Source organism: Mustela erminea, chromosome 19 (assembly GCF_009829155.1).
Source record: "Mustela erminea isolate mMusErm1 chromosome 19, mMusErm1.Pri, whole genome shotgun sequence".
NCBI classification, from domain to species: Eukaryota; Metazoa; Chordata; class Mammalia; order Carnivora; family Mustelidae; genus Mustela; species Mustela erminea.
Window position 1 is genome coordinate 60,322,319 of NC_045632.1, and position 18,340 is coordinate 60,340,658.

The window sequence follows — 18,340 nt, forward strand, 5'->3', positions numbered from 1 at the left end:
GCCAGGCTGCAAGGATTTTCTGTTTCTGCAAACGGGGCTCAGGGTCTCTGCCTTCCGGGTGCGCCTGGGGTGCAGTCCCAGCCTCTCACCACCAGGGGTGCTGTCCGCGCACAGGGACTCCCCGGCAGAGGCCGCGGAGGGACCCCTGGCTGCTTGACACCCGCTGGGCAAGGTTGGGGGGGGCACACTTGTCCTGACCCCAGAATCTTCTTCTGCAGTCCTGGAGGCCAGGGCTGAGCCCTGATCGGCCCAAGGGCACAGAACCTGGCACACCAGCGAGCCTGTCTCTGCTGCCCTGGTCCTCGGGCCCCCCTCCCCTCAAACATTTTCTTGTCCCCCTCCCCCTATGGCTTTCGGCCAGGACTGTGCCCTATTTTTCCGCAAACGTTGACAAAGAGAATGGGCTGGAAGGTGGCTTCTCCCTCTGTTAACACCTCCTCTTCCACTCAGCTTCCACTGCCGCGTGTCTAGGGCCTGGGGAGAATCTGGGGTCCCCCTCCACGGAGCCCAGGCCTGTTACCCATCTGACTGCTGGGATAGGTGCGGGAGGGCCCCCAGGGCTTCCAGGTCGGATTCTGCACCCAGGGCAGGCAGGGCTATCCCCAGCCCGCGCTGGGGAGCCTGGCCCACAGCAGGTGCCTGTGAAACGCTTGTTGATTGACCAAACGGCCCCTCGAGACTGGTTCCAAGAGAATCGGGGAGGCACACGGGGATTTGGTGGTGACCTGGGGGTCCAGTGGCCCCCTCAAATCGCCAAAGGGCCTGGCGGCTCTGCACGGCCACTCCCCGGCCCGGGGGCACCCCGGGGGCGGGGTGCTGAGGCTGCCCAGAGGGCCGGCAGGGCTCGTACAGCCCGGGAGGGTCTGCCTGGGCCCGCCCCAAGCCTCTCGGCCCCAGCTTCCGCGGGTGGGGGGACTTGGGGCCCTGCCAAAGCCCGGCAGCCCCGAGGGGCGAAGCCGGACCGAGAGCCGCTCCGGCCCCCCGCAGACCGCTCCGCGCCCGCGCCCCTCCCGGGCCCCGCCCCTCCCCGGCTCTCCCTCCTCTGCCCGCCCCCTCCCGGGCTTCGCCCCTTCCACCGTCCCCTCCCCTGTCCCCCCTCCCCGGCCACCCTTCTGCAGTCCCCGCGTGGCGGCGGCCGCGGGAGCCACGTGTGGCGGCGGCGCGGGGAAGCGCGGCCACGCCTGGCCCGGCCATCGTTCCCGACGCGGCGGCGGTGCGCACCGGGCAGCGGCCCCTCAGCGCGCCCGGCCGGGCCCCCGAGCGCGGCGCCGGGAGCATGAGCGCGGGCCGGGAGCGCAGGGCGGCGGCGCCCCCCGGAGTGCTGCCCGCGCCCCGCGCCTCCAAGGTGGAGCTGCGGCTCAGCTGCCGGCACCTGCTGGACCGCGACCCGCTCACCAAGTCCGACCCCAGCGTGGTGCTGCTGCTGCAGTCCCAGAGCCAGTGGGTGCAGGTACGGGCGGGGGGGGGGGCGCGCCCGGGTCCCCCCTCCCGCAGGTGCTGAGTGGGGACCCAGAGAGGAGGTGGGCAGGGTGCAGGGCAGGGTCGGGCTGGGGTTCCGAGGTCTAGGTATCGGTGTCCAGGAGCTGGGGGGGCTGGACTGGAGGCCATGGAGAGGAGCCCCAGGTAGAGAGAGGGAGCAGCAACCCCGGGGGCAGGGACAGGCCCCCAGGTGGGGGTTGGGTGCTGGAGTGAGGCTCCCAGGCTTGAGGTGCTGGCAGGGGGCTTGACTAAGGCCGGCAGAAGGGAGTGGGGGGAACCGGAGAGCGTGGTGTGCCCGATGGGGGACGCAGGGTTGACCTGGGCTCACAGGAACCCTGTGGCCTGGGGGGCAACCAGGAGGGCCACTGCTCTCCGGGTCCTCACCCACCAGGCGGAGGCACCCACACCTCGGAACCCTGAGTGGGAGCGGGGCGGACCAGGCAGGGCTGCTGGGTGAGGGGAGCGGCTGGCTGAGGCTGGGCACTGGCGAGCTGCAGACTTGGTATCTCACCAGCCCTGGGGGGCTCCCAGCCTGTCGCTGGCCGGTGCTCTCGTGGGCTCTTGTGGCTGATGCTAGCACGAGCCTCCAGGCTCAGCCCAGCACTTGTGGCCAGGATGGGACAGCTGGGGTCTGGTTTGTGAGCTCCGCGACCTGTTTCTCCCTCTGAAACTCTCGGGTCCCGGGGGTCGCCGGGGTGCCTGCGCAGCCCGCCGCCCCTTGTCACGCCTCAGCCCCGCCCTTCCTGTGGGCCTGTCGTGGCCATAGCTCAGGGTACTCTAGGCCGTGCCAAGTGCTCTCAGCGAGACCTGTGCCTCACCTGGAAAGGTCGAGAAGTGCCTGACCTGGGCGGGAGAGGCTGGGTTGAAGCTGTGGTGGAACTGAGGCGTCCCTCCCCAGGCTGGCTGTGGTGGCAGTGCAGGGGGGCCTGGGTGGGGTGGTGGGGCAGAGGGGGAGGGGGAGACCCCGGCGGCAGACAGGCTGGGCCCCGGCCTGTGAGGGGCACAGAGTCCTGGAGGCTCCATGGGCGGCCCGCCCCAGACCCGCTCTGCTCCCCCACGGGCTGGGACCTTCCGCTGTTCCTTGCCTTCTCCTGACCGGCAGCCTCCTGGGACTGGACCCTAAAGGTCATCAAACTAGGAAGGGAAGGGCCACTTCAGCCCAGTGTGTTTGTGGTGATGGGGACATTGGGAGGCTCTGTGAGGGGGGCTTGTTTTGTCTGAGCCCGAGTGCTGATGTCCCTGGTGGGGAGGTGGTCCACCCAGACCCTCCGTCTGATGGTGTGGGAGTTTGCGGACCCTGGAGGATGGCAAATCTACCTCCCCTGCCTGGATTGTGCTTTAGGGGTGTAGGGGGGCCTCAGGTGGAGGAGAGAGCTGAACCCAGGGGGACGTGTACCCTGCCCCAGTCTCCCAGTCTACCTAGTTGGGGAGAGCTCCACTTAGGGTTCGCCCGGCCCAGGATTCTAAGCCAACGGTGTTCCTCACTTGCACTGCTTTTGCACAGGATGCGTTCCCTCTCTGAGCCTCAGTTTCCCCAACTGTGACAGGGATAGAGTGGGCTGTGGTGGGCCCGACATGAGCAGAGGCAGAGAAGCTGCAGCCTAGGTCTCGCGAGGGCTGAGGGCCTTTCTTTCAGGGTGGGGGTGCTTGGGGCTCCCGGCAGCCCCGCAGCAGCTGAAATCCTGAGGATTGGAGTGTGGGTTGGTGGGGAGGGGTGTCTCCCCAGGGCATGGCCTGCACTCGAGTTCGCCAGAAACACATGAGGGCAGGTGGGTCCGAGCTGGGTGCCCAGGGCCCGGGGAGTGCATGGCGGGAACACAGCGCTCCTGAGGGGCCTGCTCAGCCGGGGCTGTCTGCAGGTGGACAGAACGGAGGTCGTCAGAAGCAGCCTGCACCCCGTGTTCTCCAAGGTCTTCACGCTCGACTACTACTTCGAGGAGGTCCAGAAGCTACGCTTCGAGGTCTATGACACCCACGGACCCTGCAGCCTTGGCTGTCAGGATGATGACTTCCTGGGGGGCATGGAGTGCACCTTGGGACAGGTGGGCACCTGTCCCCTCAGGAGGAGAGGCCCGGGTGGGGGGAGGCGTACCCGGGCCAGCGCTGAGGGCTGGCGGGAGGCGGCATGGGGACGGCCTGACTGAGAGCCGATCTCGGTACCTCGGAGCTCCCTCTGGGATGAGCGTTCCGCTCTGCCTGTCTCCAGAGTGCCTGCTCTTAAAAATCCCTTATTAGTGGGTTTTAAACTTATGTAATTTTGAACTGGTAAAGCAGTCCTGTAATCCAACCTCTGGAAAGCCGTGGTATGAAACTCCTGCCTCTTGCCTGTCCCCGGGTTCTGTGCTCTCACGTGAGGAAATGGGTGTATTTTTTCTCTCCGTGTGTGTGTTTTAACAACACAAACCACATACTGTTCTGCACTGGCTTTCTCCACTTTCGTGCCCTGAGTCGGCCCTTCCACATTGCCGCGTGAAAGCACCCTTGTCTCTCCCTGCGGCAGACGGACCAGCCCTTCAAGGGCTGCTGTCCCCAGAGGGACAGAGGGACGCCGTTTGCGGCCCTGGGGTGATGTCCTGTCCCATAGCTCTTCCCTTAGCAGCGCAGGAGGGCGCTGGCCGGCCAGCTGTGTGCCAGCCGCCTCCCTCCCCATCGGCTCGTGAGGGATGGTGCTTCCCTTCCAGTGTGACTGATGTGCAGTCCTGGGTGCAGAGCTCATGGTGGGTGCCGACCAGTGTAGGTACCTGTGTGCCTGACCATCTCCCAGCTCCCACGGGAGATGTCTTAACCCCCCCACCCCCCTCGTCTCCAGCCAACTCTTGCAAGCCTGGCCTGTTCTAGAACTTCCTGTTCATGAAGCACACGGTGTGTTCCCATTTGCATCCGGTTTCTTTTACCCAACATGATGTCTGCGTGACTCATCCCGTTGCTGTCTGGTTCGGAGCTGGTCCCCCATTTTACAGATGACAGCACTGAGATTAAGGGCAGGCACGTCGGCAGAGCAGGACTCCCCCGCTGGTGGCTTCCCACCTGCACTTCTTGAGCGTGGGAGAAGATAGTGCACACCCCAGACACAGGCGTAGACACTCGTGTGTTGCCATGTGTGCACAGACATACATGCACACATGGGCACAGGTCCACAGACAAGGGTACAGAGCGTGCTTGGACACGCAGAAAGCAGGTATGGGCACACGCATGTGTAGGTAGACAGGGGAACTTTAGACAATGAGAAGCTCCTTGGAGCCGACCATCCGCGGACTCGCCGGCCCGGCTGCCATCAGGGCTCGAGGTATGGCCCCCGCCTGTAAATCCAGGACCTGGAGCACGTCGCTGAGCTCTGCCTGCAACTCCCGGCATCGGCCCACCTTGGGGTGGTTGGGGACAGAGAAGAAAGCGCTGATGGACCTTAACGGGTTCACAAACCAGCCATCCTGCTTTTCCTCATAGGTTAGACCCAGAAGTGGAGCCTACCAGGGGTAGAGCCCAGGAGGCTCGGGTTGTGGCCTCCCTCCCCCTCCCACCCCTTAGCCTGTGTGGGCCGCCACCGGGGCAGGGAAGGGTCCCATATGCTCGTGCTGGGGAGCTGGGAGCTGGGAGCTGGCAGCCCCACGAGCGTGTGAGGGTTGGGAATATGGGAATATCCTGTCTGCTGTGCAGACTCAGCTCCGCTCCCACAGACCTGGGGCTAGGTGAGTGCCGCGGGGGGCAGCGTTTGGTCACCACGGTGACAGGTCTTCCCAGGCCTGCGGTGGGGGGAGTCCCTACCAAGTCGGGAGCCTTTGGGGGCTGTGAGGGGCTGTCCTCACCGACCGACCCCTTCTGCAGACCAGGGCGCCCACCCCCCTGAGCGCCGGACACAGCTTCCGGGGGTCAACTCACCGGCCCCGGCTAGGGCTCTGTGGGTCCGAATGAGGGCCCGGCGAGGAGGAGGCAGAGGCCCAGGTGGGCAGGGGTGGGGACGGGCCCACAGGGAGGGTGAGCCCCACGGATGTCCAGGGAGCAGCACTGTCTGTGTGAACTCGCGGGGTGGTGGGGAGCTGGCTTGGTGTCTCCGTTCTCGCTCTCGAGCCCTCTGCCATCTTCCGCGCAGCCGGGAAGCCCAGGGCAGGCCCGGGAACCCCCTTGGCCTCACGGTGCTCAGGGGCTTGAAGCACCTCCCGCCTGGGGACCAGCAGGGGCTGCGGAGGAACCGGGCGCGCGTCCGGCCTGGGGTGCGGGAGCTGCTTCTGCCTCGTCCTCCCCCAGTGCATGGGCGATGGGTGGGCTCCGGAAGCCGTGGACCAGAGGGCCCCCAACTGAGCCGGGGCTCACAGCCGCACAGAGGGACATCCATCAGGTGGCCAAGCGTCTCCAGAGAGGGCCCAGGGCTGTGGGGCCCTGGGGCTCAGGTTTGGCTGAGCCGGGCTGCCCAGGGCAACTGAAGGCAGGGTCAGGGTCCCCAGGGGGCAGGAGCTGACCCCTCCCTGACTGTTCTGACTTCCAGATTGTGGCCCAGAAAAAGATGACCCGTGCACTGCTGCTCAAGTTCGGCCGGAACGCCGGCAAGTCCACCATCACGGTGAGGCTGCCCGACTCCCCCCCCACCCCCGCCACTGCCCCCCGCACACCCCCTCCTTCCTGCTCGGGGCTTGGAGAGGCGCATCCTGGAAGAGGGAGGGTCAAGGCCCCAGGCCGCCTTCGGAGGTCCCGGAGCTCCACGACGCTCTGGCTTCCCTCCCCAGGTGATCGCTGAGGACATCTCCGGGAACAACGGCTACGTGGAGCTGTCCTTCAGGGCCCGGAAGCTGGACGACAAGGTGCGTGGTGGGTGCCCGGGCTAGGGGGGTTGGCCGGGATGACAGCCCAGCCCTAGCTCCACCCTCCCCCTTCAGAGTCTCTCCAGACAGATCAGCCTCAGGGAAAGAAGCTTTGCCGGGAGTGGGAGGGGCCTGGAGCCGGGAGGGGCCCCGGGCAGGATGCTTCCGTCTCTGCGGTCCCTGTCCCTGGCTGGTCGCTGAGTTCTTCCTGAGGGCTGGGCCCCTTCCTGAAATCTCTGTTCAACGATGGGGTCACGTGCTCGGGGAGGCTGCCATCCAGACAGTGGAGGGATGGCTCTGAGCCCGACTGTCGACTCTCCCATGGGGTGGGAGCACACGGGCCAGGGTCTGACCTGCCGGAAGGCGTCTCCTGCTGCCTCCCCTGGCCTGGGAGATTGGGGCCTGGCGACGACGAGCGAGGACGGCAGCTGAGGGCGTTTAGCTTGGCCGGGAGAGGGTGGGCCTAGGACTGAGAGTTCCGGGAAGGGTACTGGGGAGCCAGTGGAGGCTCGAGAGGGGAGGGCAAGGCCTCAGTTCCCTCCGAGAGGCTCCTGCCCTCATTTCATAGCATAGGAGGTGGAGGCTCTGTGGGGGTGGAGAGCAGGCGGGGAAGCGGCAGAGCCGGGCCGAGGCTGCTCCCGGTCCGTTCAACGAGCACGGCCCCCGCGTCTTCAGGACCTCTTCAGCAAGTCAGACCCCTTCCTGGAGCTTTACCGGGTCAACGACGATCAGAGCGAGCAGCTGGTGTACAGGACGGAGGTGAGGGCTCCCTGACGTCCCCTGCAGTGCTCTGGGGACAGGAACAGGAGGACAGGGCCAGGAGCCAGCCCAGTCCCTCCCCCGTGCCCTCCCAGCGCCCACCTCCCCCCCAGCAGGGAGCCCCAGACCAGGCCTGTCGCTGGAACCCACAGCTGTGTTTCCTTGTCCTGCTTGCAGGTGAGGTTAGAGCAGTGAGACACGGTTTCCTCTTGAGATAAATAAAAAGGAGGCTATTTAAAGAACAGGGGTTCCAGGTGGCCCAGGAATGTGGGGACGCTCTGGAGGCGGTTCCGGGAGCAGCACCCGTCAGCCTGCCCCCCGCCCGTCCCCAGGCAGTGAAGAACAACCTCAACCCCGTGTGGGAGCCCTTCAAGGTGTCCCTGTGCAACCTCTGCTGCTGCGAGGAGACGCGGCCTCTGAAGGTGGGGCCTGCGGCCGGGGCGGGGCGGGGCGGGCGTGGGGGGGCCTGCTGCAGGGGGCCCAGGCGGGCCGGCGGGCTGAGGGGGCCTGGGCTCCCCAGTGCCTCGTCTGGGATCATGACTCCCGCGGAAAGCACGATTTCATCGGGGAGTTCTCCACCACCTTCGAGGAGATGCAGAAAGCTTTCCGGGAGCACCAGGTGAGCCGGGCCCCCTCCTCCCCGCTGCCTGAGAACAGGGCGGAAACTGGGTAAAAGTGACAGCTGGCAAAAGGTTCTTGGGGAGGAGCCACGTGGGCAGGCAGAGCGCTGGCCCTGAGAAGACTGACCACCACGCCGGCCAGGTGGCCAGACGGGGACATCAGTCACCTCGTCCCCGCTGGGAAAACGCTGTCCAGGGTTGGGGTTTTGAGGCCCCCTGCCCCCTCGCGGTGGGTGTTGGGTACTTCTGCTCTGGGGGGGTGTCTCTGCCTATCCCTGTCCCCCAGGCCCAGTGGGACTGTGTGAACGCCAAGTACAAGCAGAAGAAGCGTCATTACAAGAACTCTGGGGTGGTGATCTTGGCAGACCTGAAGGTGAGCTGCGGCCCCCACTCACCCACCGTGGGTCAGGGACCTGCACCTACTTAAACTCTGCAGAGAGCCAACAGGCAGGGCACACTTTCCCTGGGAGTCCCCCTTATCAGATGGACCCTCAAAGGCCCCCAACCCCAGGGACCCAGGGTCTCCAGTCCTTGGGGGAGGGATGGAGGGCAGGAGGAATCCGAGAAGGGAAGTTGGGGGGACGCTGGGGGTCAGGCCACCCCAGGCAGCTACCCTGGGAGGTGGGTCCCTGGGGCTCCAGGCCCCGTCTGGGCGTTGGGTGCCCTGGGTGGGCCCTGCCGACGCCCCTGCCTGGAAGTTCTACAGGGTTCACTCGTTCCTGGACTACATCATGGGCGGCTGTCAGATCCACTTCACGGTGCGTGCCCGGGACCCCCACTCCCCAACCTGCCACGCAGAGCCTGGGCGCCCTCCCCAGTGTCCCCAGGGCAGACGGATGTGGGTGGACTAAGGCCCTTCTGCAAGGTCTGGAGGGCTCACTCACCCCTGCCTGGGCTCTGGGCACAGAGGTTCCCCCCGGGAGGGACTGGAGCCAGACTCAGCCCCCCCAGAAGCAGTGACACGAAGACATGGGAGAAGGGAGCAGAACGACACTTGTTCCTGCCAGCGACAATGCCAGAGGCCCCAAGACCAAGCCGCGGTGGCCTGGAGAGGCCTTGTGTCACCTCCTTGCTCCTTTGTGGACGTGTGGGTTCATGTTGCTGGCGAGCAGCAGCCAGAGGGGCCTAAGGGAAGTGTCCCAGCAGGGGCAGGGGCAGGGGCAGGGGTGGCACAGGGGACCCCAGCCCAGGCAGGGCGGCCGCAGAGATAGGTGGGCCTGGTCTTGGCCTTGGGTCCCCCCCACCGCCCCTGCCCCAGGGTCGTGGGTCCATGGGACCTGTGCTGTGGGCTCAGGGATGGTGTCCCCTGGGGGGGGGGGCTGGTTTCCTCCTGAGGGTCCAAGCGCCGTCCCGGTGTGCTGGGATGCCCAGCCCAGGTCGCCCTCTGTCCTCCACACCATCACAGAGCTGGGCCCTCACCGGCACTCCCTGCCGGCAGTTCCCCGCAGCTCACAGCTCACGCCCTTACCTGTCAAACGGGGATTCTGGGTGCCACCCCCAGGGGGAGGGGCCTCGGCTCAGGAGCCAGGGTCTCTGCAGGTGGCCATCGACTTCACGGCCTCCAACGGGGACCCCCGCAACAGCTGCTCTCTGCACTACATCAACCCCTTCCAGCCCAACGAGTACCTCCAGGCTCTGCTGGCCGTGGGGGAGATCTGCCAAGACTACGACAGGTGCGGCCCCCACCCCCGGCCTCCCTGGCCTCCCTTCCTCCAGCTCAGTTTTGGGCCCAGGGAGCAGGCATCATGGCTGTATCCACTGGCCCGAGGAAGGCTGGCAGTGGCTGGGCCGCGGTAGGCGGGGCTTGACACACAGGCCAGCGCGGGGCGTCCCTGCGTGGCACGTGCTGAGGTGGGGCTGGCCTTTCCTCACATGGTCCCCTTCCCCTTCACACAAACATGGAGGGTGGCCCACTTGACAGACCAGTAAACTGAGGCCAAGGAGGGGTAGACCCCTCTGTAAGGGGGTGGGTGGCAGAGAGCTGAGGTCCCAAAGACAGGAGGCCATGGCTTCCCAGGGTCAGGCTCTGGCCCCAGGCTTGGAGTTGGCTCTGTTCCTGTCTGGAGGCTGGGTGTCTTCCTCAAGGCCCCGTGCCTCCGTGTCCCCGGTGTGGTTCAGAGCAGGGCCGGGCACCCGGGGAAGTGGTGAAATGGAGCCTGGGTGTCCCGGCTCTGGTGGGTGTCGTCCCAAAGCACCCCACTCCCAGGGAAACCGTGGACCCTGTGTGATGCGGCCGCCTCTCTTCCAGCGACAAGAGGTTTTCTGCTTTGGGCTTTGGAGCCCGAATTCCTCCCAAGTATGAGGTAGGAGGGCCTGGGGCCCGGGACCCCACCCCCCTGCCCCTGCTGGGGCCTCCTGGGCCATGCTGCTTGTCCACAGCAGAAGCTGTCCTGGGTCCTCCCAGTACTGGGAACCCAGCGACCCTGAGCTTCCAGCCAGAGGGACTGACCTTGGTCACCTAGCACCAGTGACCTCTGGAGAACTCAAGAAAAGTCTGTGTCTCTGTCAGGAGAAGGGGGGATGAGTCTGGAATCTCCCAGTGGCGAAGCAGAACATGGTGGCGGGGGGGGGTGTTGGTGTACGCGACTCCGACGCCCTGGCTGTAGGGCTGAGGGGCTGGCTGCCTGCCCCTCTCCCGGGTGCCTCCCTCCGCGAGGCTCTGTCCCCACCGGGGCCCCAGGGGCTGCAAACCTACCTCTCCCAGGAAGTGCGGGGGGTTCCTGGACGGGTAGCCAAGCTGACGGTGCCTCTGCGTCCACCCAGGTGTCCCACGACTTCGCCATCAACTTCAACCCTGAGGACGATGAGTGTGAGGGTAAGGCCTGAGGCGGGCCTGGGTGGGGGGTGCCCCGGGCCGGGCTCACCCTTGTTCCCCCGCAGGAATCCAGGGTGTGGTGGAGGCCTACCAGAACTGCCTGCCCAGGGTCCAGCTCTACGGCCCCACCAACGTGGCCCCCATCATCTCCAAGGTGGCCCGCATGGCCGCGGCGGAGGAGCACAGCGGGGAGGCCTCCGTAGGTACCGGGGCGGGCCGTGCTGCGGGCACTGGGTGCAGGGGACGGTGGCGCCTGCCGCGGTGTGGGAGGCGCGGAGGTCAGGGAGGCGCAGAGCTGGGGGCGCTGAGGGCTGCAGGAGGGCCCCAAAGCCCCCCTAGAGGCACAGGTGTCCTCACCCCCATGGGGCCACGCCCCCGGGCGCGGGTTTGCCTGGAACCCTAACCCTACAGGCCGCTGTCTGCTGCGCGAATATCACTTTTTTGTTTCTATATTTTTCACAAATAATATTGTGCTGAAGGTTTCAATCTGCTTTACTTTTTCCTTTCCTTTTCTTTTTTAAATATTTTGCTTATTTATGAGAGAGAGAGGAGTGAGGAGCGAGTCCGAGGGCGAAGCAGGGTCCCTGCTGAGCGCGGACGGGACTCAGGACCGGACCTGGGATCCCGGCCCGCGGGGGAGGCAGACGCCTCACTGCCGGAGCCCCCAGGCGCCCCCTGCTTTACCTTTTCCACATGTTTGTGGGTTGTTTGTGCTTCTGTGTGCCCAGCGGTCCGTTGCTTTAACTATTTTGTAAAAGAGCGCACATTGGCAGAAGGGGGGTCCGTCTTCACCCGGGCTCACCGGACTCGGCCTTGCTTCCTCCCGAGCCTCTCCTCCCTCCGCTCACATGTGTGTGTTACTGGGACTTCTGAAGCATTTGAGAGCTAGCTGCCAACCTCCGGATGCCCCCCAGCGGCAAGGATCCTGTGCCCAAGCCCAGGGCGCCGAAGGAGACCCCTTCTGATCTCAACCCCCTTCCACGCTGTCTACATTTGGCTCTGGTCGCTGGATCTGCCTGGCGTCCCGGTCTCCTGACCTGTAGGGCCCCTCAGCTTCGCTCTGTCCTTGGGACTTGCCATCATCCAGACTCCAGCCGCCTGGATGGCCCCTCACCCTGTTGGGGCCACCCCACGGTTTATGCTCTCTCGCCTAGGCACAGCGGCCCCGACACCAGGGCTGCCTGCAGCACCTCGCCCTGTGATTTCCTAAGGCTTTGCTGTGTTTCCTGCTATCTGTGCATTCTCTGACACAAACACAACACAAGTATCAACGTCAGGAAATGTAATGTAGATACAGTTGTTTCATTGAATTTATAGAATACGTTCCAATTACATTCACTTCTCCAGTGATAACCCCATAGCACAGCTATTTCTGGCACAGGACCCAATTGAGAATCAAGGACAGCAGGCACCCTCCCATATGATTTTGAAGCACATCCCAGACACATAATTTCATCTGTAAATGTCAGTATAAACCTCTAGAAGAGAGAAAACAGAGCCACCGTGCCGTGAGCACACCTAAAAGACCACAGCATTTCCCTCGCTGTTGGAACAGCCAACGGGACATCTCTCGGTAGCACACACGTCCGGCCAGCTAACGCAGTCCTGATGGCTGTAGCGGCAGGACTGGGGCGAAATGGCCCCCGTGTGATTGGTGGCTGTGTCCCCGCCTTCCCCTGCTGTCCGGCTGGTGGAGGGGGTGTCCTGCAGGGTCTCTGGGTCTCGAGGCTGCTGCCGGGATGCTTAGGAACATTCACCCCAGTCTTGTCTTCTGGATCCTATAAACAGAGGTGGGGGGTCCGCAGGAGGCACTCGTGTCTGCCTCTGTCTTCCCTGGTGCTCCGAGCCCCCATTGTCACCAGGATGCCCTCCCATAGGGGTTTCTGTGGGCTCTCAGCTTGCTTCCTGCAGAGCAGTGTTGGCACGGTGGGCAGGCGCTCAGGCTGACCTGGGACCTACTCTTCCGTGCTCCCCACCCAACCTTTCCTGTCTCTTTCTGTCTGAAGGAAAGCGGCGTCACTTCATCCCAAGTCACACATGGTTTCCTGGGGCCGGACCACAGTCACCCATTCCCAGTCCAGGGAGGCCCCGTGCTCACGGCAACGGAGCTCCGTGTTTGAGTAGCAGAGCTGAGGTTGCCCTGGACCTAGTCGGAGGGGCAGGAGGAGGGCGTGAGGGCTTTCCCGAGGAGGGCCATGTCCACGGGGCTGGGAGCTGGGTCCAGCCGGGGTCCTCAGACTGCCCCTGTCACACCTCCCAAGGGTCTGGGGCTCAGAGGGGGAGGTGGGGAGGGGGTGGTTGGGGCCTCTAGGCAAAGGTGACCTTGTTGTGGTCTTTCCGTCACGTGGTGTCGCAGTGTTGGTGCCCACTGGGCCAGGGTCTTCTTTTTTCTCCTTTATGTTTTCTCTTGTCCAGGTTTTTTATACTGATTTTTAGTAGTTCTGTTTTTTGGGATTTTTAAAAAAGATTTTATTTTTTGATTTATTTGACAAAGACACACTGAGAAAGAGCACACAAGCAGAGGGAGTGGGGCAGGGGGAAGCAGGCTCCCCGCTGAGCAGAGAGCCTGATGCGGGGCTCGATCCCAGGACCCTGGTACCATGACTCGAGCCAAAGGCAGACGCCTAACGACAGCCAACCAGGTGCCATCTTGGGGGATTTTTTGTGTTTATTTTTTAAAGATTTTATTTTGTAAGTAATCTCTACAACCAATGTGGGGCTTGAACTCATGACCCTGAGATCAAGAGTTGCATGCCTGAACCAGGCAGCTGCCCTATTTTTTTGTTTTTTCAAGGTTTTTTTTTGAGAGAGAGAGAGAGAATGCAGTGGTAGGGGTGAGTGAGGGGCAGAGACTCTCCAGCAGACTCTATGCCCAGCACGGAGCCTGACACGGGGCTCACTCTCACAGCCCTGAGGTCATGACCTGAGCTGAAACCAAGAGTCAGATGCTCACCTGACCGAGCCACTCAGCCACCCCAACCCCTGTTTTTGTTTTTTTTAACAAAGGAAACAGACTCTTATTTGCGACAAGTCCCTATCTGTCCCCAGCGCCTGGCCAGGCTGGGCGGAGGGCGTCCTTTCTCAGAACTTCCTCGGATCCCGGGGTCCCTTCAGGGTGCAGGAGTCCCCACCTACCGAGAGCCCACAGGTCTCTCCTTCTCAGGCCTCAGACTCAGGTTTGGACCCAGGCTCCATGGGATCGAGGTAGAGGCAAGACAGGTTGGGAGTGGGGGAAGCACCCAGCCCAGGAAGTGAGCCCACGACGCCCTGTGGTTGTCATGTGTGACACTTCCACGACAGTTCCCGAGAAGCCTCAACCCCGCGGGCGCCCGAGGCCTGCGGCGGCCACCAGGCAGTCTACGGGGAGGGGAGCGGGCTGGGGGACTTGCAGCTGCCTGGGGGTAAGATGCGGTCCTCAAGGGTCCCCAGGCGACCCCGGGGGGCCTGAGGAGGGGGCGGGGCCGCCCTGCCCACCCTGTGCCTGTGCCCTCAGCAATACTACATCCTGCTGGTCCTGACCGACGGCGTGGTGACCGACATGGCCGACACGCGGGAAGCCATCGTGCGCGCCTCCCATCTGCCCATGTCCATCATCATCGTGGGGGTGGGCAACGCCGACTTCACAGACATGCAGACCCTGGACGGGGATGACGGCGTCCTGCGCTCCCCACGGGGCGAGCCGGCTCTCCGCGACATCGTGCAGTTTGTGCCCTTCCGGGAGCTCAAGAGCGTGAGTGCTGGGGCGGGGGGCTGTCCAGGGCCTGCCTGCCCCCGGAGCAGGAAGCACCTGGAAACCTTCCTATTATGAAAATACTGAACTCCCACATGGGAGAGAGGGCAGCACAGCAGGCTCCCCAGGCACCTTCAGACCCTTTGTGAGATACAGGAGGGAAATTCATGACCCGTGGACACACTCACGGGGTTTTATGGGGGGAGGGGCGCCCACCTCCTTCCTACCTCAGACTTGCCCTGGGTGCCTGGGTTGGGGGGCAGGGCCACATGCGTGCAGGTGCCATTCGGGACAGGCCCCCATGCCGGCAGCGGGGGCACTGCAGCCTCATCTTCTCGGGTCTGGGTCCCCTACCAGGGCTCTCCTGGCCACCGGGAGACTTACTGGTCAGCTGTGGGACAGGGTCCACCACCCCTAGAGGATGGAGCCCCACCTCCAGAGGATGAGGCTGGGCTGTGATGGGCTGGGGGCTGGAGGGCCCGGAGGGTGCCCAGCTGTAACCCCGCTGTCCCCACTCTGAAGGCGTCCCCGGCGGCGCTGGCCAAGTGCGTGCTAGCCGAGGTGCCCCGGCAGCTGGTGGAGTACTACAGCTACAGGGAGCTGCCTCCCAGAGGCGGCGGCGCCCACGACCGGGAGGCCGGCCCCCCGGAGACCGCCGGGCCGCAGGGAGTGCAGCCAGGCTCTGTCGCCAGCACCCTCGAGGTCCCTTAGCTCCCCCCTACACCCCCGACCCCCGCCTTCCAGAGCCCTCCTGTGCCCACCCCCGCCCACCCCTATGGTCCTGTGAGCCTGCTGCCTAGACCAGACCCGGATCCCCAGGGCTGAAGGATGAAAAAATCCAGGCCTGGTGATCCCCAAAACAGGCGCTGAAGGTGTGGGGGTGCTGGTGGTGGCCCCCCCAAGCCTGGCCCTACCCCCACCAGGCCGGTCTGGAACCATGCAGAGAAGGGATTCCTGAGGGCACTTGGGGATTGGGGCATTTCTGCTTTGCACCTGACCTCCACTGAAGAGGGATGCCAGGCTGCCCTCCAGTTGTGGAGGAGACCCCGAGATGCCCCCAGACCCCCAACCCACAGCCAAGATTCCTCCTGCTCCTTGCTCGCTCCCACCTCTGCGCCGGAATCTGTGGGGTCTGTGGCTGGGGGCTGAGGCATAATAAAGTGTCATTTCGTCCTCGAGCAGTCTGTGCCTCCCCACCCTTGCAGCAGAGCACTGCGCCCCCTGGAGGACTGAGGCAGGCGGGTCGGCCCCCTCCCACCCCCACATGGGGACAGTCTCCTAGATCCAGCAAGGAAGGGTTCTCTCAGGAATGCAGGGGTGGCAGGGGGTAGTGCTCCACCCAAGGAAGGGCCAGGGCTGCAGCGACTGCCCCCACACCCTGAGGGGCCACTCCTCGGCCTCCTGTGGTCCACCACCCGAAATCTGCCTTCCCGGCTCAGGTGGGGAGAGGCTACCCGGCCGGGACCTGGGTGCCTTTAAGCAGCAACTCAGCTTTACACGGACCCACCATGCAATTCGCTGCCGGGCGCGCCCCCTGCCAAAGCCGCCCAGCCCTGGGGGGGGATGGCGTCCGATTGAGATTTCCCCAGCAACAGCTTGTCTAGGAGAAACCAGCTGTTCTGACCCTAAATCTAGGCCCCCCTCTCCTTGCTCATCCATCAGTCCGTCCAGCCGTCCGTCCAACAGCACGTCCGTCCGTCCGGCCTTCCCTCCCTCCCTCCGTCCACCTATACCCATCCGGTCGTCGACCTGTCCACCTGTCCGTCTATCTGTCCGTCCGTCCGTCCGTCCACCCACCCACTCTGGAGGCCTATTTTTAGCTCCTGATTCATCTCCTGTTAGGCAAGGATAATGGGCATTACCATGGTAACCTAGCTACTGCTGAATTCTGGAAGAGCCGATGTTGGTGTCTTTGGGGACAGAGAGGACGCGCGAGAAACAGCCCTCTCCTTCCAAACTGGGAGGCAGCAGGGTTCCAAGATGGGAGGGTGTTGTCAGTTGTGTCCTGACCCTACCACCAAGTCATGGATTTCAGTGGCGGAAGTCCTCAGATCATTTTGGGTTCCATTCAGGGATGAAGCCAAGGGAATTGGTCAGTTAAGATCTCGGGGGCAGAAGGCACAAAGAGTCAGCTCAGAAGAATGGGAGGGGGTCTGTGCTCAGCCGCAAGGCAGCAGGATTAGACCCAGGAAGCAGCTCTGGGCCAGGGGGGGCGGGTGGGGCAAGGGGCCTGATGAGCCCGCAGCGGTGGAAGGGTTCCTTTTTGGAGCTGTTGCCTTAGCAAAGGTGTAGCCGCTCCCAGAACATGCAGGTCCGAGAAGGAGCAGAGGTGTGAGGCCCCCACCCCCACCTCCATGCTTTCCTTCTGCCTCTATCCTCGGGCCAACAGGAAGCAGGGAGCCATCTGGACGCACCCTACGGCGATGCCCTCCTGGACTGGGGGAAAACAGGAGGCGGTGGGCCTGGGGCCTGGCTGTAGGGGGGGCTCAGCTGGGCACGTGCAGGTGTGTGGGGGGCTGCTCAGAGAGGTGGGGCAGCACGGGGTCACCAGCTCAGCTGTCATGATATGGTGACTGTTACCAGTTGGAGCCCAACATCGGCCGGGGCCTGAGCTGGCCAGGGAGACTCCATCCCGGGACTTCTGTTGACATTTGACTTTTTCTTGAGCTGCTGAGTGGGTGGCGTGGGAGCCAGGAACAGCCGGTGACCCCTGTGCCACCACGAGGGCTGGGACCACCTGGGAATGAGAGGACACAAAGGAACGAGGCCAGAGGAATCCCTGTAGGAGGGGCCTGGGCCCGAGCCCTGAGCTCAGACTGGCCTGCTGAGGGGCCGCACGCTCCTGACCCACCCGGATCAGCTGAGGTGGGTTTCCACCACTGCCCCCCAGATTCTGGCCCAGATGGATGGCAAATCCTCCCACACAGAGAAGAAAAGCAAGGCTCAGAACAGTTAAGTGACTTTCCCAGGGTCACACAGCTGGCCCGGGGCAGAAGCAGGACTCACCAGCCCCACTGCTGTTCCAGGATGTCTTTCCCTACAGCCCCTTCCACCAAGGGATCTGATCTGGCTGGCTCTGAGCTCCAGAGCGGCTTCTAGGGACGGAGCTAGGACAGCGTGGCCGGAAACGCTGCCGGCCCTCATGGAGACCCGCAGAGCCTCACTCATGCTTAGAGCGGCCTGGGACGTGGATTTTCTCAGCAGTCAGTGCCAGGAGGTGTGGACAGAGGACCCCAGAGTGACCCTGGGATGGACTCACTTCAGAAATAGTCCCCAGCACACTGTTTGGAGTGGCCCCCTTGTCAGAGGATGGGTTTGGGATTTGCAGACAGCAAATGTGCTCGCAGTGGCCAGCTGCTTAAGCTCTGGCCCAGAGTCAGAATGGACACCTGCCTCCAGCGTCCAGGAATAGCTTCCAGGACAAGTCACGTCCTCATCTGCCATGAGAGCTTTAAGTCACAGCCCTAATTCCGTGGCAGCCTCCTTCTCTTAGAACCTGGGAAGACTTAGGGTCCTATGTGACCCTCCAACGCTTGGTCCTGAAAATGCTGCTTTGCTGTCTTGCTCACTGAAGACACTGGCTCTTGGGACCCGGTTGCCAGGCTGCAAAGAAGCGGAAGCCGTCCACCCAGTCGAGGCCCCCACTGGCTGGCCACAGGCGTGTGACACCACAAGAGGGTCCCCCAGCCTGGCTGAGATTCTAACTGCATCCTCAGCAGGGGGCCTGAGCCAGATTCCGCTGGCTGATCCTGTCTGGTAGTCCTGACCCACAGAAATGGTATGAATTCATCCAGGTTTGCTGTCTTTCTAAGCCACCAAGTTTTCATATAATCTTTTTTTTTAAGATTCATGTATTGATTGGATAGAGACCCAGGGAGAGAAGGATCACAAGCAGGGGGAGAGGAAGAGGTAGAACAGGCTTCCTGCAGAAAGGGGACCCCAGGGCCCTGGGATCATGGCCTGAGCTGAGGGGGGGCGCCCTGGGGCGGACACCCCGGGGCCCCTGGTTGCAGTTTGTTCGGCAGCGGCCCAGAACCGACACACTGTCTTCAGAGGGGTCTCCCTGGCGCCGGACGGGCGGTCCCCAGGGCCCGGCCCAAGATGCTGGCTGGGTACAGAAACACCAGAGTCGCAGAGGAGCGGG

At 63.7% G+C, this 18,340-nt stretch overlaps 1 protein-coding gene across 6 annotated transcripts; it reads left to right on the forward strand.

Moving 5' to 3' along the window:
* Positions 1-1,158: 1,158 nt before the first annotated feature.
* On the forward strand, positions 1,159-15,374 carry CPNE7 (copine 7). 6 transcript variants are annotated; one of them, XM_032324566.1, is made up of 15 exons: positions 1,159-1,450; positions 3,339-3,521; positions 5,960-6,034; positions 6,198-6,272; positions 6,948-7,034; positions 7,367-7,453; positions 7,552-7,650; positions 7,938-8,024; positions 8,350-8,409; positions 9,191-9,324; positions 9,900-9,954; positions 10,415-10,466; positions 10,532-10,665; positions 13,960-14,196; positions 14,719-15,374. In XM_032324566.1, the coding sequence occupies exons 1-15, from the start codon at positions 1,277-1,279 to the stop codon at positions 14,905-14,907; spliced, it is 1,728 nt and encodes a 575-aa protein (XP_032180457.1). In that variant the 5' UTR covers positions 1,159-1,276; the 3' UTR covers positions 14,908-15,374. The 6 variants fall into 6 exon arrangements, with proteins under 6 accessions (XP_032180457.1, XP_032180459.1, XP_032180458.1 ...); XM_032324568.1 differs by lacking the exon at positions 10,532-10,665 and adding an exon at positions 9,057-9,084 and having other exon boundaries at positions 8,358-8,409; positions 9,131-9,324; XM_032324567.1 differs by having other exon boundaries at positions 6,948-7,031; positions 7,364-7,453.
* Positions 15,375-18,340: the final 2,966 nt, after the last annotated feature.